General features: G+C 40.3%; 1 protein-coding gene across 3 annotated transcripts in view; it reads left to right on the top strand.

Annotated features, from left to right (window-relative positions):
* The window catches only part of GMPS (guanine monophosphate synthase), a 29668-nt gene that overhangs the window by 1351 nt on the left and 1131 nt on the right, over nucleotides 1-27186 (top strand). For 2 of the 3 annotated variants that reach the window (XM_069792915.1, XM_069792914.1), the window contains exons 2-15: nucleotides 5792-5973; nucleotides 9563-9677; nucleotides 11233-11330; nucleotides 12361-12464; nucleotides 14161-14354; nucleotides 14661-14826; nucleotides 16421-16572; nucleotides 17219-17392; nucleotides 18939-19044; nucleotides 20095-20210; nucleotides 21213-21338; nucleotides 22466-22581; nucleotides 24283-24413; nucleotides 26009-26181. In XM_069792915.1, coding sequence (XP_069649016.1) covers nucleotides 5792-5973; nucleotides 9563-9677; nucleotides 11233-11330; nucleotides 12361-12464; nucleotides 14161-14354; nucleotides 14661-14826; nucleotides 16421-16572; nucleotides 17219-17392; nucleotides 18939-19044; nucleotides 20095-20210; nucleotides 21213-21338; nucleotides 22466-22581; nucleotides 24283-24413; nucleotides 26009-26181 — 1953 coding nt within the window. Of the gene's footprint in view, nucleotides 1-5791; nucleotides 5974-9562; nucleotides 9678-11232; nucleotides 11331-12360; nucleotides 12465-14160; nucleotides 14355-14660; nucleotides 14827-16420; nucleotides 16573-17218; nucleotides 17393-18938; nucleotides 19045-20094; nucleotides 20211-21212; nucleotides 21339-22465; nucleotides 22582-23427; nucleotides 24193-24282; nucleotides 24414-26008; nucleotides 26182-27186 lie in introns of those variants that run through there. The other variant, XM_069792916.1, reaches the window with a different exon arrangement.

Genomic DNA, 27186 nt, shown 5'->3' with positions numbered 1-27186 from the left:
GCCGCCTCGGCCGACGGGCACATGGCGCGGCGGGGCCTGGCCTTCCCCCGGGGCTGCGGGCGGCCCTGAGGCGCGGAGCAAGGGCCGGCGGCGGGCCGGGGAGCGGGGTCGGGCGGCTGTGGGTGTGGGGACCGGCGGGGTGGGCAGCTGCCCGCGTCCCCTGCCCTCTGCACCCCCCCTCGGCTTCTCTCCCGCCGCGCTGCTCTCCGCTCGCTCGGTCACAACAGCGGTTGCTCTGAGGAAATGAATTAATTTCGCCATCTGGATTTTGATAGGGTTTGTGTTTTTTTTAAAAAATGTTGGCTCCTGATGTGGCCGAGCCCGCCTGGGCCGGGTCTGCTCGGTGCCTTGCACGGCCTGTGCTACCTCTGAGGTAAAACCGAAACGGGGCTCCCCGGGGGGACGGCCAGCACCTTCCCCGGCAGCTAGCCACACCGTTCGGGGCGTCACATCCCGGGGAGAAGGGTCGCTCCTTCAGCCAGCTTGGGAGAAAAGTCGCTTCGCTTAATTGCCACAGAAGCGGGCAGGCTTGCCCGCGCCAGCCCTCCTGCAGGGCCCACTGGCCCTGTCCCGGCGAACCCCCCTCCCCGGGATCGTGCCGCTCCCGCAGCATCGCCCCGTGTCCGGTTTGCAGCGACGGTGGCCAAAGAGACGTGTGTTGGCGTAGCTGTTGTGTGCCGGCGTGATCGAATGACTCATGTGCCATCGTGAAGTTGAAGTTTTTTCTTGACAATGCAACTTCTGAACCAAAACCCTGCAAGCGGGCTCGAGCTCTCCCTGTAGTAAGATAAAAGCTGCCTTCTAGACTTTTTATCTAGTTTGCAAGAAAACGTGACCCTGAGGGGTTTCTTTAAGTGCATGGTTGGTCCCTACTTAAGTTTTCTGACACGCTTTTCCCTGACCATCAACACAATCCCCTCTGCTGGCCAGGGCTGCTCCTGAGGGCTCCTCTTCTCCGGGGTGGTCGCACCCAGAGCTAGCTGTGCGAGGACGCGAAGCTCGTCTTCCACAAACCCCGCTCTCGCAGGAAGCGGGTAAGGAGAGCGGTTTCCGCAGGGGGCCAGGTCCCAGCAGCCATGGGAAATCTGCATGCAACTTATGTAAATTAAAGCCCGTTTGAGATAACGGGTTGGGGGCTCTTGTATCAGTCTCGGGGGTTGCCTGAGTTTGAAGGAGTTACTTTCCTGTTACACTTTGAAAAAACATGAGTAAGTGTTCTTAGACCTGCTTAATTTTAATACCACAGGGAAACAATTAAACTCTTGTAAAACCTGTGCTGGCTTGAAAGTGCCAGATCAAGGCTCCTGGTTTAGGCTTGTCCTAAGTTATGAGTGTGGGTGAAAGCTCAGGGCTGAGGGCTCGGACAGAGGGGACCACTGCTGCAGACCGGGCTCTGCCAGGTGTTTCTTGGTACTCCAGAATATGACTGTTCTGTATGTTAATGTGTTTTTATGAATTGCCTTAATGAAAATTCTGCAAGTGTGTGGGTGTGTGAAATGCTGAGAAACTCCCTGATTCTGCAGAACTGGGCTGTTAGGAACCTGCAAACTTAGTTTAAAGCACTAGGTAGGTACACAGAGGAATAAGATATGTGGTGTCCTTAGCTAGTAATGCAAGCCTGATGGCAGGTCTCCTACCACAGCTCGTTATAGAACTCTTTTTTTTTTTTTGACACCCCCCCCCCCCAAAAAAAAAACAAACCCCAAAAACCAGCAGCGATGGAAGCTTTTTTTCTTCCAGTGTTACCAAGTGGTAGAGCTGAAATGATAGATCGAGGCTGACCCTTGCCATGGCAGTGCAGTCAGAGGTGACGATATGGTTCAGGTGGCACTCGGGACCTCGGTTCTAGGTCTTGGGTCTGTGAAACAGCGGGCAAATGGCAGTCTGGAGATACAGTGTTTTGATAGTGTAATCACTTTGTTTCGTCAGTCGTAGAGAACAGTAGGAATTCTAAACGTATGACATGGGTTTTGGGGTGACTTGTGATTTAAATTAGCTGAATGTAGACCTCCTCCCCCCCCCATTTTTCTCTCGGCATGCACAAGTTCCGTTCTGTTTTTAGTCCCACTCTCAGGACATCAGAACCGTGCCTCTGTCTGCTCTGCCCCAACGCCTAAACCGCCTTGAACAGCTGTCAAACCAGCTTCGACGGAAGTTCTCAAAAATAGCAAGTTCTCCAGATTTTTGTGAAAATAGACCAGGAGAAGACAAGGAACTCTAGTTATACCCCTACTGAGGGGAAAAAGAGCTTTTATTAGAAACTGGAGAATCCCCACCAGTAAGAGGTGCTGGCTCCATAAACCCTGTCCCTGCAGAAGCTGGGCTGTCTGGTATCCTCTTCATCTTTCTCCTGGCATGCGTATGGTATACAAACGCACAAGCTAAACTTATTTGTTGGCTGCACATTGACAGCATCTGTTCCTTTTTTGATTTTATTAAATGAAGTTTCCCTTGTTAAATTTGGGTTCAAAATCTCTAGCCTTGGAACTGTGCCTTTAAATAAATAAAGCCAGATCCTGTACTGACTTACTGCCTTTCTCCTTCCTCTTTTTCCATGTGATTTACGGTAGCATTTCCATTGGGCTCTCTTCAGACCTGAACCTCCTTACAGTTCTACTTAAGCTCAAATGTAAAGTACAAAAACCCCTCTGACGCAGTCCGTGTGGTAATGGTCGCCTGCATTAACTCCTGGATGGGGTTTGCATGGCTGTACACTGGGGAGGTGCTGCAAGGTTGCCTACAGGAGAAAAGGACAGTCGGCAATGCTCTGTGTAGTACTAGGAGAAAATTATTTTAGCCTGTAGTTTACTCTAAGCCCACATCTAAGGGAGCAGTGAGTTATTAGGCCACCAACTGAATGATTTATTTATTTATTTTTCTGGTGAGGTGCATGTTGCCTTGCTCATCTTAACGTGTTCCCCGTAAGGAGATCTGTGTTGCTTGATGGATGCAGTGCTTTTACTGGATTTTAGCCCAAATGCCCTTAGCATCATTTGAGGAAAAACCTTCTAGGCTGGGTTTGGAGATTTTTGGGACGGTATTAAAGGACTCCCAGTGAAACTTGGGCAATGAGCTATTACTTGAAGCTGCAAAGAGTCATCTTTCAGGGCCACGTAAACAGCTAAGAAGTAATTCTAATGTTGATGCAGTTATCTGTGAAAGTGTTCCTCTGATCATTGTGCAAAATGATGCTATACGTGGCAAGAGTGAAGAAGCAGGGGCAGCTCAGTGAAGGGGTTTGCCAGCTCGGGAGCCCAGTGCTTGCATCTGGGTGACTGCAGCGCAGAGGCTTGTCCAGTTCGTTCTTGTGACAAAGGGTTATCTGTCACTGTCCTGCTTTTGCTGAGGAGAAGTAAGGAAGGTGCAGGTTCATTTGGGATACAGACCTACTTATGCCACCTTACACAACGTTTCTCAAACTACTGCCAATGTAACTTTGAGCTCTTTTTCTTTCATGTGCATGTCTTCCCCCCAGAACTGTTGCTTGGGCCCAGCTGACTAGACCTTACTGCTCAAAGCAGCTGAGTGCCTTCAGGGTAGGGTGCTGAAAATGAGATTTATTTACTAGCTACAGATGTAAATGCTCAGCCATCGGTCCAGCTGAGCTGATGCCAACAATAACTTGGGTTTAGTCTTTTTTATTGTAAAGTGTAAAAGCTGCCTTCACAGAGTTGTACTGCTTTCTCACTCCTTCTGCAGGTTCTTAGGGATGGTCTGCAGGTTGGGAAACACTGGGGTATAATGTGTTGTAGCGCTGCTGGCAGGTGGGACACATCTGTGCAAGGGCTGGCTATGCACCCGTGGTGTGCCCGGGGGTCTGGAGGGGACTGCTTACGTCCCACCCTGGTCTCTTGCAGGTGGAAGTGGACAGTCTCAGACACAAAGCCGAGAGGGCTGCAGAGCTCTGTCCCTTCATGGTACAAGCTATAGCACATGCTCTGAAACAATTGAAGACGTTTAATAAGAAATAGCACTGCAAGGAATAGTGTTTGCCACAAGATGGGATCGAGAAAGAATAAGGATGTTGGTCTTTCTCGCAAGAACTGCTAGTTTAGAAATTGCTAGGTGAAAGTGCCCAGAATTACTCTAAAAGTGATTCCCTCCCTTCCACTAGAAGGGAAGACAGTTCTGTTGACCTCTCTCCATCTGACCAGGGGATTTGAAGGGGTGTTTGCTGCTGAAGTCTGCTCTCCTCCAACACGTGCCCCTTTTGTTGTGTAACCCAAGACTAAAAAGTCATTAAGAGCTCCCCATCAGGCACACTCAACTACCAGCTGAAGGAAAGAAATTAAGTAACTGACTTGAACCTGGATTTAGGCTTTTGAGGGATTTAGTACTGTTTTTTCTGCTTGTGTCCTTTAATTTAGATAAAACCTTTTCCAGCTAGTGTGAAGTTTGGAAGTTTCCAGCATGCTTGCCTGCCTTGACTAATTTGAAGATGGTTATCTGAGGTGTCTGTTGGTAGCTGAGAAAGAAAGCTCAAAGACAGCTTTTGCTGTGTATTTGTTGGGGAGAATGTGTCCCAGCAGGATGATGCTCTCCTCCAGAATGACCTGCGGTTGATGTGGGCGTGATTATCTGACCCACCTGGAAATACCGGGGCATACTGCAGGCTGCCCCAGCTTCCTTTGGAGCCTGAGCAGCAGTGGTGGGAACCTCCTGCGAGCCCCGGGTTGAAGGATGTGTTACCTGGTACAGACATGCAGAACAGCTCCAACGTGCCGTAATTAAAACTTGAAATGGTCATAAGCTTCAAGGTGTATTTTGAGGCAGTGTTTGCTGAAGTAAAACCCTTCCCAGTTTTTCCTTCATCAAACTACATTGGCAAGGAAACAGTGTAAGCTGTAAGTTAAGAGGAAAAACACTCCCAAAGTAAGCAGTTTCTTTAAGCAGCAGGGTTTTTTCTGCATGAATTTCTTTGTGTCTTACAGTGCGGTTGTGTTCATGTTCTTCCTTGAAGATCCTCCGACAAGGACACTTCCATGGAATAGCTGCCTCTTTTCACAGTTTCTTAAAAAAAAAAAAATAATAAAGAGGAAGAAACTTGTCCTTGTGTTTTCTAGCCCTCTTTCAGATTTAGCTGAAGTTGGCCAACCAATTCAAATGTGACGGGGTCAAAGAGAACCGTTGCTTTGTTCTGATGTGCAATCTGCTTGAATGCTGCATTCAAAAGTTAGTTTTTTTTGTAAAACCATTTAGCAGAGACATTTGTTCTCAATTTTTCCTTTTTATTCTCGCCAGGAGGTAATGTTAAGTGAAAGTTCAGCATATGAGGCAGTGTGATGGGGGAAAAACATTTTTCTTCTGACTTTGCACTGTCCTGTTTTGCTTGAGAAAAAGGCACATGCTCTTAATTATCATAGGGTGTGCTGGGTTTTATAAGGAACTGTAAAATGGAAAAAGCCGGAGTGGCCGTAGCAGTGAACAGGGCATATGACTTCTTATTTATGGAAAGCTCTGCCTTCATTAGCTTATTAGCATTTTTCTTCCCTCATTTGTACCCTGTTTGTTTTGGGAGATGGGGATGTCACGTTTGTGTGGCTGCCTGGGAGGGATGTGCTGTGTGTTAATGCATAGCCCCTTTATATTGCCAGTGCATCTACTGGTCCTTATAAACGTGAGGATTTTTTCATTTAGAAGTTTCTCTGCTAGTCTTTATCATTTTAACTGTAACTTAACACATAGGCAACCTTAGCAAGCTTTGCAGGCGTTAGTTGTTTAAGAGATGTGGCTTGAAGTCTGCAGTCTGTGATGTGTCACCATAAAGCACTGACATGAGTGATGTTCGCAGCCGGAGAATGCCGGAGGAGAGCTCAAGGATGGGCAGCGCCACTACGAGGGAGCCGTCGTCATTCTGGATGCCGGAGCGCAGTACGGGAAAGTCATAGATCGTCGGGTGCGCGAGCTGTTCGTCCAGTCCGAGATCTTCCCGTTGGAAACACCAGCCTTTGCAATCAGAGAACAAGGGTTTCGGTAGGTCCTTTCCTGCGATGCCTCTGCCTGGATGTTCTGCTTGTTCTCCCCTTTCAGTCTAACGGTATCTGTGGATATTGGCAGAGCTGGTAATTGCCTGGGTTTTTACGTGCAATAGCTTTCATTGTAATGATCTTAATGATTGCATCTTTAGCTTATCCACAGAAACACCTGAGTGTTGCTGGGGAAACTTGTGCAGTAATAGAAATTTTGTATATTTGCTTCTTAATGTCATTTTAATCATTTCCATTAGTAAGTATAATTTAAGAGATTGCATTTTAAATACGTATCTGCAAAAATTTAGATGATCTTGCTGTTCTACCTGTTAAACTAGGGTAGCTATTAATCAAGAAAACAAGTTTTCTGAGTTTCTAAAAATTATTTACTTAGTTGAATTTTAAAAAAATAATTTAAGTAACTTGGATACTGAAGATATTGTGGTAAATCATGCCAAGCTCTTTCTGGGAAGCAACTAAAAATACTAACTGAAACTACCACTCGTTTGCAGCAAGAAAAGGTTTCACAATTTAGTACTTTGTACATTTCTTTTTCTTGTTTTATTAGGCTCACCAGGGTATGCTTCTCTTGTGTGGGGGGAAAATAAATACCCTGAAGTCTACAAATCATCAAAGACCTCACTTGTCAGTTTGGTATAAATCCAGAAATATGGTGCATGTGTGCTTCTTGGTTGTGCCCGGCAACAGATAAGACAGTGCTTTGCTGCAGAATTGCATTTTTCTAATCAATGATAATTAGTGAACCAGTAAACAGTATATTTTGGTAAGTCAAATAGGAACTTATTGATCCCTTCTGAAAACACAGAGAACGGAAAACCCAGGAGCTGCTGGATCTATCAGGTAGCTGTTGTGTGAAGAATTTCTCTTTCAGAAATGTTCTGAAAAATACCTTCTCTTGTCAGCTCTTGTTTATAATTCTCCAGCAAGCAGGTCTTTAAAAGATGGACATACCTAATTACTGGTTTAAAAAGAATTCCTCTTATCTCCTGTGTGTTGGATTTGAGGTGTAGGTCACAGTACTAGTGATCTTGATGATTTTTGTCTCAGGCCTGTGCAATATTGATGCAGGTTTGCAGCAGTGGGAAGACCTTTTCCCCCTTTTGTTTTCCCCAGTTGAAGGTTCTTCAAAGTCTCATGATTAGACCTGTTAGACTTTCATTCCAAATAATTGCTCTCTAAAATGTGGCAAAACCTCTTCATTCAAAAGGTCACTTCTCAAGGTTATGATAGTGATTTCAGGTTATTGGTTACTCAGGTTGGTCGATAAGCTTTGTGTCTACAGTCTCAGTCAATCATTTGCATCCAGGAAAGCTCAACAAATACTGACACCAGCCTTTTGGTGCCTTTATTTAGTGACCACTGTAAAAAAGAGTTTGTGGTTTTACAGCAAGATTTTGATATATATTCCATGTGCCCTGGAAATAGTCAACGTTTCCTTGTTGCAGCTCGTGCATTGGAGTTGCACTTTGGTCTGTGCTAAGGTTTGAGACGGGCTTCAAGACTGAACATTTTTCTAAATTGTATTTACATGTTGCGTTTAAAAAGCCAGCTCCTCAGTTTTCATAGTTTCAGAACAATCTTTAGTGAGAAGTTTCATCTAAATGTGACATAAGCATTAGCAGTTTCCACAAGATCCTGGTCCGAGGAGGTGCCACAGCCAGGGGCTCCGCTGGTGTTAGGCTGAATTCTGGCACTGTCTGAGCTCTGGCGTGAGTCCTGAGGTTGGGGTATCAATGCATGCATTTTACTCTTGGTATTTTGGCGTGGTTCCTGATGTGCCTTTAATCCATTGCAGATAGGCTTTCCAAGGCTAGGTCAGGTTGTTTTGGAAGTGGTTTAAGGTAAAGCAGAGAAAGGTATATTCATACCAATGCAAGAAGGTATGTAAGAAATTACATGGTGTTGCAGTAAAACTCTCAAAATCTACATCACATGCTAGTTTTAATTTCTCCTGGACAGCTGAGAAGATGCAGATTCCTCTCTCACCCTGAGCTCATAATTTTTTTCGTTAATACTTGGGCACATTGGATAACCTTTCTGTATTCCATGGGATTTTAATTGGTATGGAAAAAAGCAGATTTTTAAGACTCTGCTTCTTGAATAGGACAGTGTATAACTATTTTGACTTTGCATAAGAATGTTTGATTTGTGGGTGTGGCGGTATTTCCTCTAATATTAAATAGTGTTCTATACATACGGCACTTAAGCAAATGCTTTTGTATGTGGAATTATTATAAGCTGTAATACCACCAGGCATTAAGAGTTTTCAGGCTCTTTCTAGCAGCATCTGGGTTTAGAAAATTCATCATGTCTCCAGCCGGAACAGAAGTGCCTGTACATGTACAGCAGGTACTAGTTGTCAAGATTGTTCAGTGTAAAACTACACCTGTGTCAGTTGTATGCTTATTCAAAGCTCACTTGTAGATAACAACATACAAAGAAATAAATGATGCCTCTTCCAACTCGCAAGCTGCTGTGCTTTGGCTCTGAGGGGTGCACCCATCCTGCCCTCCACCTCATTTCAACACAAAGGACAAGGAGCCCGGGCTGCGGAGGTGGAGGTGGGCTGCAGGGGAGATGTAGCTCTGCGTTGGTGGGAGCAGGTACCCTGCGTGACTGCAGTTGAGAGGTGGTGTTCGGTGCGTGGGCTTGTTATTACATGATTATTTCTGCTGGTGGTACAGATGTTGTAAGCACACTGCCCGTTTCTGCTGCTTAAAAATAGAAAAATCCTATTGTGTCAGTACTTGCATGACGAACACTCTAAATAATGCTAGAAGAAAGCTTTAGTAGATGCATTTATTTCCGTGTATACACCTTCTCTCTCACCCCATTTTCCATTTCTTGCTCTGCGTAACAAATTTGATGTTCTCTGTGAAATAAACAGTACGTGAGTCCAAGGTCTGGTACACCCGTGTTCAATCCTGGGCTGAGGCCAAAAACCATTGTCCAACTGGCTGGTGCTTCTGCAGTTCGCAATCTTGCAAATCATCATGGTTTGCAAAAGTTCTCTCTTCCCCTTTGAAAAGATTTAATTTTGTGTTATAGTGTGAAATGTTAACTTCACACCATACATGCTTGCATGTATTGGACTTCTAATTCACAACCTGTTGCTAATGCCATTTCATTTCGTAATCAGGGTGGATTAAGGGACATTTTCTCAGCAGCTCTAGAAATTTTGGAGTCTGTTTTTTGAATGCAACTCCCCTCCAGATGGCACAGACGTCATGAAGTATATATATCTTAATGCTAATACTCTGCATTTGATCCTAGCCATCGTGCTTCTCTCGTAGTTGACACTTGGCTATGAGGAATTTAAAGTACAGTCACTTTTTAAGATGGTTTATATTTGACTTTGTTTAAACTGATGAAATACTGTTCTGGTAAGCTGCTGGGTTTGACAGCTGTAGCATAGCAAAGTTAAGCTATATGTTAGGGTATGTGTGTTAAAATTTATGTTAGAATATATAGAGTTCTAAGAGCATTATGAGACAATGTCAATATTTAAAGTAAATAGATTTTAAAGTAAACAATATATTTGAGTTAACGTTTTCTTTATCTTTTGTCTGCAGAGCTATCATTATATCTGGAGGACCAAACTCTGTGTATGCAGAAGATGCACCATGGTTCGACCCAGCAATTTTTACAATAGGAAAACCAGTTCTTGGAATCTGCTATGGCATGCAGGTGCTGTTGAGAGATGTTTGTCTACAGCTGTCTTTTAGGCCTCATTTCTGGTACTAACTGAAGATGAACTGATAAAGGACCTGCCTTTCAAATATAAGCAGTATGCCATGTATGCAAAAGATATTTTTAAAGTGCTAATTGGTAAACTGAGCATACTGTGTATTCTTCTCTTGGCTCTGCCATATCAGTATCAGAAATGGTTTCTCTTTGCTTTTTTTTGTCACAATAAATGTAACCTGGCAGTCATTAACTAATTCTGTCTAGTTGGTATTGGAAAATGTGCCCCTCATGTAAACAAGTGAAATAGTTTTTCCCTTTTGTTTTCAAGCGTGGAATGTTTCTAGCATAGTTCTTAAGAGTGCTTAACACCCCCTCCCAACCCGCCCCCAACAATTACATACCTTAGGACTTAGTAGTGATCTTGCAGTGATCTAGTAGATCCGAGCTGAGTGAAGAAACAAACTTCCAAGGAGACAAAGGATGGATTAGGTGTGCGACTTTTGCTTGTGCATCTTGTTTTTTTTCCAGGGTTAGTGATTTACTAGGCCTTCAGAGGTGCTGAATAATGGCTGGAAGAACTCCTTTAGAAAGGCGGGTAATTACGGAAACAATGTTGGCACTCCCTGTTCTAAAAGGAAACGTGTGTTATATTAAAATGTGCCTTAAAATGCCAAGCAAATTGAAAACCACGTTAGCTAGCCTCAAGCAGGGGAGTTCCTTAAAGCTGACTTTATGGAAATGAATCAAGTCTGTGTATTAATGCACTACTACTTCAGTATAAAAGATTGAAATCAGTCAAGCGCAGTAAGGATAATATCAAACTAGGTCTAAAACGAAGCCGTAAATCTCTGAAGATTAAAGTAGTTGGAAGGTGAAACTCTAAAAATATTTTTTAAGTTGCCAGTTATATTTGCAAGGAAAAAAATCTTTAAGACTTCTGAAATCTAAAATGCAGATATCCAACTCCACAACAAGGTGAGGTTTTAGAAAGAAAAAACCTGGCTGAGAATTTTACTACTCTGATACAGCAAGGATTATTAAGAATCACAAAAATAACACTGAGGGAATAGACTCAAGTTTTCGACTGGTTCTCCGGAGCTGAGGAGCCAGACTTTGAGAAGTTTAAGCCTATCAGAGGGCCCTTAACTTAAGAATAGATAAATCAGATTTTTGTTCAGCAGCTTAACTGGTTTTGTGATAACTGGCCTCAGATACTCAGCTGATTTGCAGAGCAGTAGTGCAAGTAGATGTACACTATTGAATATGCATAATTTTGCAAATCTCTACCTATTGTCTGCTGTTGTGGATTTCTGCTGCTCATGTGTGGCAGCGGTCCCCAGCTATGCTGACAGAAGGTCAGCAGAAGTGAACGAGCCTAATACAGAACTATGGTTAATTTTGAAGAGAATTCTTATCATTTGCAAAACAATATATTAAATGAGTATAATCATGAAAAACTAGGTTGGTATGTATTGGAGAGCTAGAGCTGTTGTCAGTCGTAGGTATACTGAGGTATGAAGTGGTACTTTCTCATGTAGTATTTTTGTTTTGACAGATGATGAATAAGGTATTTGGAGGTACGGTGCACAAGAAGAGTGTTAGAGAAGATGGAGTGTTCAGCATTACTCTGGATAATACATGTTCACTGTTCAGGTATGTAGACATTTTAAGTTATCAAAACAATATTGGAAATACCAGTCTGGAAATTGATGTCTGGATGTGAGAGGAAGCTTATTTTAAATAAAATAGTGACATTGCACCCATGCTTGTGTGATAATTTCTCATAAAACTTTTATAGCTGTGTTCATGAGTGAGCGAGTTACTCGCTTAAACAAATATTTAGGCATAATTTCTCAATTGACTCTAGAAATGCAAATATATTTGCTTGGAATAGTCTGAAAACCCCTTATTTCAAAGTAGTATGTCTTCACTGAGACACCATAAAGTGTACCACAGCATGAGAATCTTTGTGTTAAGCTCTTGTCTTCTGCTGTGCCGTGCATTACTCTTGTGTTGGTTGGCACCATCCAATTTTTGAAAGGCAATAGAAGATCTGAAACCATTCATTTTCTTCCTTCCTTTAAAATTGCTCTGTGATGTTTTATAAAACCAGAATTAGATTTCTTGGTAGTTTGTCAATGCCTCTCAAGTTCCTTGTAATAATTCTAACAGTTTACTCATACGCGGCATTACAATTTTATTAACGTTCTGCTGTAGGGCTACTGCAGAACTTTATACCCTGCCTAAGTCTGAGGTGCCAAAATTGTCCTCAAAACACGTAGTTTTGAGCAAGAAAACTTCACTTCATTGAAATAAAAAGGACTCCAAGTGTCCTGATTGACACTAGATGGCTCTACATGTCAAAGAGGGGATACTTCAACATTGGCATGTTTATAAAAAACCCCACCCTTCTGAATTAAGATAAATCACCTCTTGCATGAAGGTTGTATTGTACAAGAACTTATGTAGCTTCCAACAGAGGCATCTCAGAGTTGGAGATGACTGTTTCTGGGAAGGAAATCCTGCATATATTTCAAATGTGCATGGTCAAATGAGATCTGCTTTTACTGGGATCCCTATGGGCTTCTATTGGAAATGCAGGTAGTTAGGTCTCTGTTCTTTTTTTAATTGATTCGGTCTCTGTTATTTTTTTAATTGATTCTAGTTTTTAATCTTTGTCTAGGGGCCTTCAGAAGGAAGAGCTTGTGCTCCTCACTCATGGAGATAGTGTGGATAAAGTAGCTGATGGATTCAAAGTGGTTGCACAGTCTGGGAACATTATAGCAGGTATTTATTTGGTCTTTTGACAAAATTGAAATTGTCTTTTGATAGTACTCATTAAAGGAAGGAATATGGCAGACAGTAGTTAGACCAAATGGGAACAGACTATCTCTGTTATTTAATTGCCAAATAAGTGGATTGTTTTTAACCATTTCTGGTACGTGTTTGCGTGCATCTTGTGCTGTCTTGATAGTAAAGAAAGAAACAGACTTCAAAGTGAATGGTCTTGGTTTTAAATCCACGGTTTAAGGAAAATTTAACTTTATTTTTACAGTTTATGTTATTTCAAAGTATGCATGTGTTGTTTCTCTTTGAAATGAAGTATTGTGTGCCCTTAAGGCAGGGGAGAAGAAGATATATACTGTAGCATGCAGTGTAAGCCGTGTTCGGTTTTTGCAGTGTAATAGTACAAGTCAAACATTGCTTAATTAATAAGGCTTGATTAACTTGTTATTGTATTTAATAGTACTGCATGAATATTCAGTTGAGCAAAAATAATGTTGGTACTGAAAGCGGTGTTTCAAACGTTATACGCAGATTGTCACAGAAAAATATAGGACCTTAGAATTTGGTTTTTGAAAGCCACTCAAATTATTGAATGCCGAACAGCCTCTTTGAGTCTCTTCCCTAGGAGATGGGAGACCTGGAGAGGTCTTAAGTTTGCTGAGCCCCTTAGTAAGATCTCAAAGTATTCACCTGCTTTATTTTAAGTCTTTCATTTAAAAAAAAAAAAAAAAAAAAAGCTTGAGATAGGTAACTAATTTGAGAAAAACTGACCTTTTAAAAGATTTAAAGATGTCTTGTTATGGAAAGTTTCTTTCCAAACTACTGTTAAGATTAGGTGGAGCATTTATTATCTTCTGGCTTGCCTTCAAAGTGGGCTAGAACTCATGCCTACTCAGATCGCCCTATAAATTGTTTTGTTACGTAAAGTTTGCTGCATCCAGTGTGCAGGGTCCACCAGAGCTCTGATATCTTTAACACTCCTTCATGGAGGCATTAGAAACAGAGTTGTACTGTTCCTATCTGCAACACTTTCCTGTGCCATTTCCTGTGGGCTCTTACAAAAGCCTGTGGCTCCTTGTGCCTAAGCAAGCAAAGAAATGCTGGTAAAGTGGTAGCCAGGCTTCCAGCAGCGAAAGAAAATACAGTGATACAGCGCACCTGGGAGTCTAACGCAGGTCAGTGGAATTAGGCAGTTTCCTTACTGTTGCTTTTTAATCCCAGTCTGACCAACATTTACTTGGTGCAAGGTGCAGTATTGTGATCTACTCAAAATAACCCTCCAGAGACTGTTAAGGAGGAGAGCGGTGGTGCTCACAAACGTACCCCTGTAGGGACACTTGCACAACTTCACCAGCACAACCCTTTTAACGTGGATGCAGCTGTGTCAATGTGGCTTGGTTGCAGGATTGCATGAGGTATCATGTGGCGAGGAAAAAATTAACGTAATTTATTTCCTATTTTCACAATGGTTTTCCTAGGATGTCTGAGTGTTTTCTTTGGTTTCTGAGGGATTGTGTGTTCTAGATATGTAACAGTACCCTTGTTCCTAATCTTAACCAGAATCTTTAGTTTTGATTGGTGATTTGTGCCAAAACGTGGCAGAATGAATCACTCAGAGTGTATGCTTGACTTTCTTGGGTATGCACTTCACTTCCAATTTTTTTTTTGTCATGCTCATTTCTTCACACCAATGAAGGCATAGCAAATGAATCTAAAAAACTGTATGGAGCACAGTTCCACCCTGAAGTTAGCCTCACAGTGAATGGAAAAATGATCCTGAAAAATTTTCTTTATGATATTGCGGGATGCAGTGGTACCTTTACAGTGGAAAACAGAGAACTTCAGTGCATTCAAAATATCAAAGAGAAAGTGGGCTCATCAAAAGTCTTGGTAAGTAGATTGAATTGAAGCCGAAAGATTATTTGCAAAAGCCTGACAGAAACGCTAACACTTACAGTTACTTGGGTTAATTTGAAAAATGCAGAATTGTCATGAGTTGGGTAATACATTAAACAGGTTTTAGAAAGTTTGCACAATTGGGCCGATACATTGTTTGACTACTTGTTTTCTTCCAAGTCATTGACTGTAAGTCGATAGTGTTCTGATCCTCATAGTTGTATCTGAATTATTTGTTAACACTTCCCCCATAGAGAGCTCACCAAATTTTGTTGTTTTTCCTTTTTATCTCATGCTTAGGTTTTACTCAGTGGTGGTGTGGACTCAACAGTGTGTACTGCGCTCCTGAACCGAGCTTTAAACCGAGATCAGGTCATAGCTGTACACATAGATAATGGATTTATGCGCAAAAGAGAGAGTCAATCTGTGGAGGAGGCACTCAAAAAGCTTGGGATTCAAGTTAAAGGTACTATAATTTTGTTAAATATGCCTGATACTACTAATGACGTGGCCAGTCTCCTAAAATGTACATTTAGTGTTTTGTTTCATTGATTCTAATTGATCTTCGCAGTTCTTAGACTTTACGTATCAAAGCATGGTTGCTAATTTGGAACCACCTAGGCCTATTCACAAAATTTCAAACCTAAAATACTAAGCCGTACCTACTTGATTGGAGCATACAACGAACTGACCCATCTCTTCAGTTGTTGAGATGCAATATCTGCTGTTGGGGCACAGCGAAGTGGTGGATATGTGCCTTGGTCACTGGTGCTCAGTCACTTTTTTGCCGATGGTCGAGTAATCCTTTTCCACTGCTGCAAAACTCATTTGATTGCAGTTTTCTTCAGTGGCTTGGTTAGGAGTCCTCCACTGGGGCTTTATTTCTTGTCCTGGATCTCTTTCTTTTTAAACTATGAGCTCATTTGAGTGATTGAATGCTATTATAGCCAAAATCACTTTTTCAAGGCTTTTCTTTTTTTTTTCCTGTTCTCCTGGCTTCTAAAGAGGTGCATTTTAGTTGTTTTTGGAGTAGCTTGTTGAGAAGCAATACAGTACAAGAGAGTGGAAGGTGCCTTGTCATAGCTGATGAGAAGATAGAGAGTTTTTTGGTACCTGAAGTACGAGGAGGTCAAAGACGACAAATTATGTATGTCTGAGTTGAGCAAACAATGAGACCTCCTTTATACTGCCCGGCTGATTTATTTCATGAGTAATAGCTGCCTATTCCTGGGGCTGCGCGTAAGTACTGTTGTCAAATGATTCTCTTGTGTTTTGGTCAGGAAGCGTGGCACTAGGTGAGCAATGCTTTCCACTAGCCTGACAGTGTGAAACAGTGCAGGGAGCCTGCATGTTAGTGTCTTGCAGATTGGGCTGCAGTATCCTGATGCAGCAAAGTCTAAGCTTTGAAGCTTTGTTCCCTTTGTTCCACACGCTTTTACTTTTTCTTTTTTTTGTTTTCTTTTTTTTTAACCTTTCTTTAGTGCAAAATCTATGTCTTATTCTTGCACTCTGTAGACCAATAAACCTGGGCTCTGGCAGGCTGCCAGAGTAACAAATTGAGGGAATCCCTTGCTGCAAATGCTCCATCAGTAGGTCATGGAGTTCAGCGCTGGTAAAAGATGCCAAAGAGCCTCCTAGCTGATCTCTGCATGGAGAGCCTCTCTAAATTAAGAGGCATAATGTACCATGAGTAAATAGTGCATCATTTAATTTTGGTTGCAGAAAGGCCTTGGGGGGAATACCATCCTGTAAACTTTTTAAATAAAGCAAGTAAATTATAATCTAAGAGGAGAAGTAAGAACTGAACTTTCACATGGTTGCCTAGTCTCATAATATGAAAAAAATTGCCCTCTAGCGTAGCTTAATAAGAGAAATAAAATGCTTTTGTTACAATTAATTCTTGAGGTATTGAACAGCCCTATTTAATGCAGTTAGTAGTCAAAGGACTGGAATGATTTTTATTTTCTTTTTTTAAAGCAATAGAGTGAAACTTATTTTTTTGCAACCTTGCATAAAAATCTTTACTGGCTTTGCCAAAAAATTCCTGTAATTTCATGCAGTGGTGAATGCAGCTCATTCATTCTATAATGGTACAACAACTCTGCCCATCTCGGATGAGGACAGAACTCCACGTAAAAGAATTAGCAAGACCTTAAATATGACTACAAGTCCTGAAGAAAAAAGAAAAATTATTGGTGACACCTTTGTTAAGGTAATGTTTATAATTATTTGTTGGTTGGTTGGGTTTTTTTAAATGAAATGATTTCTAGATACATCTTCTATGTCAGACTGTTTCATTCTAAAGCGCTGTGCGCTCAGTGGCATCAGTGGTCTTTATAAGTTGTGGATGACCTAAAGAAGCCATTGGTATGTTACCCTAAGCCTAACATTTTTGGCAGTCAGTCAATGGTCACAACGTGGTTCACAAGCATTGTACTAGACCCACCATCATGTTTAGATACACTATATTGGTTGGCCATTCACTGCTGTTGTATAAACTTTGTGTAATGTTTTTTTCACCATATTGATGGGTAATGTGAATTTGGGCATGGTTCTGTTGCTTTGCTGAAGATAATCCGTTTTCCATCTGTCAGCTACCAGTGTTGGTGATGCAGGGAGAATATAACATTTAATGGTGATATTCCTGTAGTATGAAGATATTCTTCCTGTTTTCTGTTCAACAAAATACAGGGTTATAGGACTGTTTCAGCAGTGGGCTAGTGTCATAATTAGTCTTCCTGTTTGTTTATGCTTTTGCAGTTCAGTAGCATTTGTTGGGCAATCCATTACCTTCCTTTAGACCTTTGACAACCAAAAAGTAGGTCGGAACACTTTTCTTTTTTCTCTCGACCTTACAGATTGCCAATGAAGTTATCGGAGAAATGAATCTGAAACCTGAAGAGGTTTTTCTTGCTCAGGGTACCCTCAGACCTGATCTCATTGAAAGCGCTTCCCTTGTTGCAAGTGGTAAAGCTGAAGTCATCAAAACTCATCATAATGACACAGAGCTGATTCGAAAGTTAAGAGAAGAGGTAAATGAAAAAGGATACAGTTGTATCCTTCTGGTTCTCACAGATGTGAAGCTGAGTATTAAAAATGAACAACTTCTATGTTTTGCTGGTATAACTGTCCCATGTTGATGGGACCCTATTCTGATGAGGCCCTTTAGATTCTATTGTAATATGTTGCAATTTATTACACTTCTTTCTAGTTGCTACATTCTTAAGTAGTCAAAACTGCTTGAGTATTGTCCAGCACTGGATACTGAGGAAGATGTCAGCAGAATGAATGTGGATTCATTCAGTGTGTTCTCAATGGTGTTCTCAACCACAAGCTAAAAGCTGTTTCCTCACCCTTTCAGTTTTTAATCCTCAAAACAAACCTGCATCCTAGTAAAGAAGCAGGGCAATACCAAATGCCTTTAGCAGGAGAGTAGTTTAAAACTTCTCAGATAACTTTATTATGGTTCAGCTGGAATTCATGATGTAATGTGTCACTTACTCCTGTTGTAGCTTGTTCTGAACACTAGTCAATGGGTAACCTTTAGGTAGTGGTAGTCCAGATCTGGCACATTATGGATTCAGGCAAGAGCGTTGACATTACTATAGTGAAAAGATAATCAGCTGCAGTTGAGAGAGAGGGCCAAAGTTCTCCTCCTCTTGACCCTCGAGTAACGTTCAGCACTGCAAGCATAGTACTCTCCTCTCGAGAGCAAGCATGAGAATAATACATTTAAATGGGTCAAAATCTAGGGATAGTTCCTTCAGGTACCTACAAGGATGAGTTCTTTCTGTTCTTATATAGCTTCTCCATCACGTTACTAGTAATCTGATGGGCTGTCTGCCAGGAGTGTGCTGGTGGCACACAATCTGTTTGCCAGTTGTCAATTTAAGAACTCACAAATCTTTCTGAAATGGCCCAACATGGACATCTATGGTTGATGACCAGGAGCTTGAAGATGATACGAACACAGGAGGTTGAACTCTCTGAAGATAAGCAGCCCAAGTCCTGTCCCTTTGATTGCACTCCCAATCGGTCTGTTTAGTCCAAAGTCCAGAAAAGCTTTTTGAATGCCTTTCTCATGCAGAGCTAAGTTCTCTAACTGTGTTGTAAAATAAGAAGGAATCAACACAAGACATCACCTAATAACGCCGTTGGAAGCTGCTCACTTGTTAGTTAAGTGCCCAGCCATAGGAGAGAAAGTAACCATTACTGACCCATGCTTCTAATACTGTACAATGTATTTTCAAGGCTTTTAGACTGGTTTGAACATCTAGGGAAGGGAAAACCAGTCTGAATTTCTGAAGACAATCAGAGCAGGCTTGACCTACAGCTGTATCTACACTGGTTGGGCCATTGATGCTTCTGGCATGAACTTGAACTTCCTTGTCTTAGCCTCTGTCCTGCAACTGTTTTTCTAAAGCCTGCATTCACATGTACTTCTCTTCCAGTGTTTATGCAAGTGGTGGCAGCTGATGCTGTGAAGCGCAGGCCAGTGTGGCTGCCGTAACCTAAACATTTGAGGCTTCTTGTTTGAGTATGTAAGCTGGAGTGTAAATTGCTTTTTCTTTTTTTAAGGGTAAAGTAATAGAACCACTGAAAGACTTTCACAAAGATGAAGTACGAGTGCTAGGGAGAGAACTTGGTCTTCCTGAAGAGCTGGTTTCAAGGCATCCCTTCCCAGGTATGAGAGTTGGTCTGTGCTACTTAGTGAAGGGCTATGAATCACATCAGTATTGTTTAGAATATACTTAACCTGTAGAATAAATCAATGTTGTAGCCTAAAACTTGCATCTAAACAGGAAAAAAATGATGGATTTATTAGTTTTTACTTAAGCAGGACCTTTTTTTCAGGAAGGGAGCATTTGAGAGCAGCTTTATTATGTATAGTGATTAAAGGAAAAGTTTAGAATTGAGTTGCTTTTAGCTGTATTTGTTTCTTTTTAGTTGTATAAGCCAAAGCAAGAATTATCAGTGAAGTGCAGCTGAATGCTGCCTGGGCTGTCAAACGTATCTTACTTGAAATAATGGCCTATATCTGTCTGCCTTTCTAAGGGGCATTTGCTGTTTTGAAAATGATTGCATGGAGAATAACAACAGTTCTCCACCAGAAAATGTCAAGATATATAATATGGCAAAGCCCACGTCCTTTTAAGGGGGTTATATTTTTCTGTCCGGGTGTTTTAAAATTGTCCTGCAGGGTGTGTAGTAGTTGCTGGCAGAGCATGTAGGCTGTTGTGCTAATGCATCAGCATCACATGAAATGCAAGAAGCTGTCTTCAGACATTTCCAGCAAATTACATGTGCTTTTGTATTAAGTAGCTGAAAGGTCAAATAGCTGTCAAGGGTCTTTTAAAAACAATGGAGACTCAACTGTATGTTATAACCAACTCTTTCATCCCAGTTGCCTAGCAAAGGGAAGGAGGAGGTTCCCGTTCACTTTGGCTTGCCATCCGCCACACTTCATCACCACTAACCGCTGCTGTACACAGCCAGCCAATTTAAGGTGTAGGTAAATAATGCTTAAATGTACCAAACAAAAATATTGTTCCGGAATAAACTGCTTGTGTATTTTTTTTGTCTTGTAGGATGTTAAGACAATTGAAGTATAGGTACAATGGCAAAGCATACTGTACTCAATGACTGACCTGTTGTTCCAGATGCTGTCACACTCTTAGATGAATGTCAGCTTTCCTGTTATTTAGTATAATGTTTTTTCAACTTTGCGTTGCAGGTCCTGGTCTAGCAATCAGAGTGATATGTGCTGAAGAACCTTATGTGTGCAAAGACTTCCCTGAAACAAACAACATTTTGAAAATAGTTGCAGATTTTTCTGCAAGTGTTAAGAAGGTAAGAAAACTGCTAAATTCTAGTATGCATAAAAGTAGTATGATTGTTCTGTAGTGGCCTGCAATGGGCTTAAGGCTGCTAGAAGTTTAAAACTACTTGTTTGTGCTCTTTAAGGAATAATGCATTCCAGTACAACTCACTCGAAGCCGTTCAGTATAGTACAGTAGAATTTTTAGCACCATGACTGGTGCAAGCGTTGAACAATTTCTGGAAAATGGAAGTTTATATACCTTTCAAAAAGTAAATAAATTCTGTTTCAGTTAAACTTTGTGCAGATGAGACTTTTGGAGGTACTTCAGATCACATAGTACCAGGAAGAGATTTTCCCTCCCTGAAATAATTGTAACTTTCTAGATTTGCATGCCTTAACAATCACTGAATGTCTAAATGAAAGAGCAGGAGTGACAAACTAGTGCTTGCCAGATGTCCTGAACAAAAACTTGAAGTTTTTGATCAGTGATGTTTATGCGCTCAATCTCTTAACTGTTATGACCTTTGTGACTATTGTAAGCTCACTTGAACTAAACTGCAGGGGGGTGAAAAGTCATTAGCAGAGGCCTGCTCTAAGGTGTAAGTTCAAAACAACTTCCAAAACTTTTTTGGTAAATACTGAAGGGCGAGTATTTACATATGTTTTTCCTTTAAAACATATTGAATTGTAGTGTAGCATAACAGGCTATTGCTTGTTCTGTATCTGAAATAAACAACAAAAATTAAAAGTATAGCTCTGTGAAAGAGAGAATGAGCATAGGAAAAGAGCTTCACCTATGGCCTTGGAGAGCTTCAGCTTAAAATACATACAGTCTAATCAGATAAAATTGCTTTTGCTAAAATTTAGTTGTTAAATGAAAGGTATTTTTTAAATAGTTCCAAGGGGTAAATGTAGACTAAATTTAAGCAAACAGCTACTTAAATAATAATTTTATTTGCACTGTGTAAGTTCTGTTTAAGTGCTTGGGGGCTTTATTTAATTAACATTTATTTTTCTGCATCATTGCATAGCCACATACTTTGCTGCAAAGGGTCAAAGCGTGTACAACTGAAGAAGACCAGGAGAAGCTGATGCAGATTACAAGCCTACATTCACTGAATGCCTTCTTGTTACCAATCAAAACTGTGGGAGTGCAGGTAAGTGGATTAATTCCAGGGATGTTGTGAAAGCTGCTTCCTAGCAGTGTGGCAGGCTGCAGTGAAGCATAATAGTTGCTGCTTTAAGATTGAAAATAAAGGGCTTGACTCAAGAACATAAACTTCAAGTGACAGCGATACCTATGTTATTGTCATTTGTCAGTACTGGTGTAGTGCAAAAGTATCGAGATAGCTGAATAGACACTTGAGTAAATGCCAGGTATTGTATTTGAGGATATCATTAAGGTTGAATAATGCTGGTCACTTACAGACAGTTTCTTCATGAAACATTCATAATCTTGTAGACCTCTGCTGTGATCCTGTTGCCCCTTTAAGGCTCAGGAGTCCTACACTAAGTTGGTCAAAAAAACCCTGCTTCCTACATTTGAACATGCTTGTTGCCCTTTCTTGTGCTTTTTTGAATTGTTCTATATCCTTATCCTTGAGAGGAAAGGAACCAGAGCAGTGCAGGCTGTTCAGGATATGGACACACTTGAATCTGTGCCGTGGCATAGTGTTTTCTTTCCTTTCACTCCTTTGCTAATGCTATGTGCATTTTTGTGGGCTGTCCTTTAGTGACAGAAATACAAACCAAATACAAATGCTGAGCTGACATTCTCATGGAATTGTGTGCAGTAACTTGGAAGATTTCTTTACTGAGTAGTCATAGCTCTAAAGTGCTTTTCTTTGCACTATCAGTATTGAATTACATCTGTTATTATCAGCCGCTTAATCTTGTGTGTCACTTATGGAACTCTGCAGTCAGCTTTGTTGCTGATGACACTGCTGTTTAAAACAGTAGATTCCTATACTTTGTCACAGGCCTTCCTCAGATGGTGTCATGAAAAATACCAATACAGTCAATCCCTATGTTCTGGTCACCTTATAAGAATCTTTCCATTCTGAATCTTTTCTTTTATACTCTCTTATTAGCTCATGAGAAGTCTGTCATCTTACTCTGTTTTTTTCATTCACTTGGTATCTCTTGGCATACTGATTTGACGAGCTTAGTGTCTGCTAAATGTTGGCACAAAATAATCTACAAGGTGAACGGAGAGTATTGTGAACTATTTTGGCTGCAAAGTTCATGTTCAATTTTTTTTTTTTTTTTTTTTTTTAATTTGTAGGGTGACTGTCGTTCATATAGCTATGTTTGCGGCATCTCTAGTAAAGATGCTCCACACTGGGAGTCTCTTATGTTTCTTGCCAGGCTCATACCACGCATGTGCCACAACATAAACAGGTAAGTATTTTGAATTATCTTTATTTCTAATGATCTACTTAATATATGGAAGTTTAGCATGCACAAGCATTCTCCTGTTTAAGCTATGGTAGAATTTTTTTGTATGTTGGACAGGTATACATACAGAGGTTAGAAATACACAGTAAATCAGAACATAGGTTTATTTTTGGATTTACTAACTTGAAAAAGAAATTGATAGCCTATCTCCTCATTTTTTTTTAAGCAATTGATTTTAGACAACATCCAGTGTAACTTATGCAAAACTTTTTTGAAAGATTCCGAGCCTGCTGATGAGTTGTGCTGTTATGCAGTACTTTTTTTGCTTTGTGTCAAAAAGGGAATTTACGTGGGATTGTCAGTTCTAATGGCACATAGGAGAGCTCCAAAGCTGGGCAGTTTCATCTTAATTGAGGTCTCTTGTAAATATGCACTTTCTAGCTACTTGATTCCATAACTTTTTTAGCAGATGAAGTTGCTTAGATACCAAGTCAGTTCTGGAGAATGCATATCCTCCTTGCCTGGCTGTAGACTTTCTGACAAAACTGCTTATTATTGCTTATAGCAAAACTTAATTTTGTCATATAAGTGACCCCTACTGAAAGAGGTATTATTCTTAAAGCCAAGATCTTGCATTGCAAGATACTGCTTTAAACTAAATGCAGAGGGAACAAAAGAAGGCATAAAATCAGGATTGTGTGTGCAGTTTCAAAGTATGTGCTGGATTTACAGCATTGCTGTCTTCTTTGAGCTCTTTTGGATTTAATACTACCCTCCTGAATACACCACATCTCAGGGAATTCTGCTGTACCAGGGTATGTTTTCAGAATCTTTCATTGCTGTTTATAGGGACGCTGAAGCTGGCAGTTTGAGGAGTGCGCTGAAATAGTTGGTCTTCTGCCCAGCTATGCTTGCAGACTTTATGCTACAAACAAAAATACAGAATGTAAAGCTTGCATATTTTTCTGCTTTGGATTTTAGACAAGTATTCTTGGTTTGTATCTACAAACTCAAATAACTTGTGTGAATACGTCATAGTAAATCCTTGTATGAGGCCAGTCAGACAATATTATACTTTGCTTTTTGTTCTGCAACCTATAAAACACAATTAATGAGATTAGAAAGATAAAGCTGATGTGACTGGTTTGAATTCAGAAGATATTTTATTACCGATGCAGTTCTGTAGATTTATAAATTGCAGTGTTAGTTCTCTGTGCTGAAAACACAGCTATTCATTAACAATAAGGTTTGCTATTTAATGGTATTTTTTGGTGGTTTCCTATTAGGAGAGAAGACAGAAATTGTAAGCACTTATTAAGTAGCTTTCTTAGAATAATTTTAACTTTTACTAACATCAAAGTAAAATTGAAAAAACACCCTTTGTGATACCGCTGAGTTAGTATTTCTGTTTTTTTCAAAGGATTATTCTCTTGAATAAGTAATATTGGGGCTATTGCTAGTCTCTAGCAAACCAAAATAAATTAATACATCTGACTTCCAAACCTAACGTGCATGTCACGTTTATAGAATATATATGCATGAAGTTATATTAAGCTCTAGTTAGTAGCTAAGGAGCAAAATGAAATATTATGCTTTTTTCCTAGTTTTATTTTGTCAGCAATATTGAAGATGCAGTCTTTAGGCAATCTGTTTTATTCTATGTATGCAAAATGTGTTTTTTCTACCATCCTGTTTGTTTTCCAGAGTTGTGTACGTGTTCGGTCCACCGGTCAAAGAACCTCCTACAGATGTCACCCCCACTTTCCTGACAACAGGAGTCCTCAGCACTTTACGTCAAGCTGATTTTGAGGCTCACAATATTCTCAGGGAGTCTGGTAGGTACTTCGCCTTATCCCATGGATTAAGGTCTTGTTTCAAGATCCCTTCAAACCTAACTGGGTATAGTTATAGCGGTACTGTCAAAATCTACAAGCTTCTTGAATTATCTCCAAAAAAGTGATAAATTAATGGGATGACAGGCAAGAGCCTTTTCTGAAAGCTGTAGAAGCTGATAGCTAAAGGACAGGTATTGCTAGCCTTTCTGCTAGCAGAATTAATTCTAAGGGATTTTGGGGGATTGAGCCTTGCCTCTGACATGTCTCGAAGCTCAGAGGTGTGGTGCTTCGCTGCAGTGCAAACTTCTGCAAAAAGTACTTGTTAGCCCAGCTGAAGGTTGGCCAAATTACTTCTCTTTGATGATCTCAGTCATCAGTAGTTACCTGAAGTAAATAAACTGTGTAAAGAAATATGACATAGTTTCTAAATAATGGCTTTTTTGTGGAAAGAAGGGAGCCTAAATACTAAGTTTCTAATGGTGATGATGCTCACTACCTGTGGTGGTTTCGTATTTCTTAAAGTAAAAGCTGCATTTCAGGCTAGCAGCTGGTAATACTTCAAACCCTTAACATGCAGGGAGCATTTAATACCGTGTGATATGGTACACAAGCAGAGTCTGGGAATATAGTAGTTTAGTAGTTCTGAATTTGTGTTTTGGTTTTTTTACTTAATTACGTTTGAAGATGCATTATGTGTGAGAAGCAGTTCATCAAACTTGCCTATATTTTGTTAAAATCAAGTTACAAGGGATATCTCTTTTTGAAATACATACTCTTTTTGCAAAGCTGTCTTCGCATAATTTGTACAAAAATAGCCTCAAAAGGCTGAGGATAACACTATCAATTGTGTTTGTAAAACTGTAGATGTGTCTTGTTAACTTTTGGTGACACTTCCTTTGTGTGAATGAATTGCTCCCAAAAATAAGACTTGTCCTTTTCACTAAATGATAACTCTCTTTGTACCAACAGCTCAGGCTGGTGCTAGCAGAGGGTGAGAGCCTGCATCTGTGTTAGACCGGCTCTGCAGGCTGCCACACACCTGAATCTCAAAAATCTAGATCATTTAAACAGTGAAATTAGGGGGTCTGTGTATTGACTTTCAGAAGGAGGTATTTAAAAAAAAAAAAAAAAAAAAGAGAGAGATGATTGTCTGGAGTTACCTATCAATCACCAGCAACAGGGATACTTAGGAGCTTTCTCTTAAATATGTCAAAGATGCAGAGATACTTGTAAATGGCTCTTTATTGGGCTTGATTCAGGGATAGATAAAACCCCATAGTTACATTATGTGAGAAGGAAGGTAGATCTTAAATTGCATTCATGGCAAATTACAGGGATAACGGAGACTACCTGGTTTTGTTCTGCATGCCTGCAAACGCTGAAGATCATTTCAAGTGGCAATTTGAGTGGTTTTAGTGTATGCACCACTGCGTGTGATCTTCTGGGGTGTGGTAGCAGTAGCAAAAAGATCCCAGAAGATGTAAATGTAGCTCCTAGTATATAGTTTGAAGTACATGTGGGAAATTCTGTGAAACTGCTATCACGTTTGTGTCTTTAAACCAAATTAATGCACTTTATACTACTATTTTCTGAAGGTTATGCTGGAAAAATTAGCCAGATGCCAATAATACTGACACCGTTGCATTTTGATCGGGACCCCCTACAGAAACAACCTTCCTGTCAAAGATCTGTGGTTATTCGAACTTTTATTACAAGTGATTTTATGACTGGTATTGCAGCAACTCCTGGTAATGAGGTTCCGGAAGAGGTAATACGGGTTTTTTAGTTTCTTTTCAACATGAGCTAGTATTGTAGATGACTCATTTTGACTTTCTTCCCTCTCTCGATTGCTTGCCTTGACTTTGATTTTTGTTGCTATTTTTTGTCTCTTTCGTAGTATTCATTAGGAAGAATATGGTGGTGTTTTGGGAGAAAACTAACAAAATGAGAAGCTGGCAGATGGATATGACAAAGGCTTCTGAGCAGAGTTGAGCCAAAATACCATCAATTAAAAAAGAAAGAATACCCCAACCATTCCTGGGATTTTGAAGTTAATTTTTTGCATTAGGAATTAGAAATGTCCTGACTTAACAGGATTGCCCTTGATTGCCACTTCTGATTTTGCTGGAACCTGTTGTTTAACATCTCAAAGTGTGCTGTTTTCTATTTAGGTCACGAAAAGGATTTAGGAGTCAAGTTCAGGCATATTTTTCTGGGAAACTATCCATGTCCAGTTTCAAGTACTTTGTCTCTGGGAATGCAGTGTAGATGAAGAACAGAATTGACTTTTTTTTTTTCTACTTACTTTAAAAGCATATAGGCATTGTTTAGTAATTGTATGTAACTGAAGTTGTCTACTTTAAGGCAGCCTATTATCCATTTAAAAAGAAACAATTCAGGGTTAAATTACCATGTAAACTGTTCCATTATATAAAATTAGGATTCATTTCACCTTGAAGTTTGTGTTTAAAAACAAATAAAACAACCAGAAAAACCACCCTCACTCCCCCTTCTTCAAAATATAAAATGGTCACTTTAAGACTGGGTAATAATGGGGTAACAAAATAGTAGAGGTTGTGGAAAAATACCTGTATTTATGGGGAACATAATCATATTTGATTAAAAATTTTCTGTGTTTTTCCATGGGAAGCAATGCATTGTTTAATTTATGCTTGCACTATAAAGCAGCATGTCATATAAGTGGCATTGTTGTGAACTGTGGGATTTTTAAGGAAGCTGCACTTCTAAGGATCAGCAAATTCTTATCTAGAAT

This window comes from Haliaeetus albicilla, chromosome 9, assembly GCF_947461875.1.
Source record: "Haliaeetus albicilla chromosome 9, bHalAlb1.1, whole genome shotgun sequence".
Lineage (NCBI taxonomy): Eukaryota > Metazoa > Chordata > Aves > Accipitriformes > Accipitridae > Haliaeetus > Haliaeetus albicilla.
This window is presented reverse-complemented; position numbering and strand designations above follow the sequence as displayed.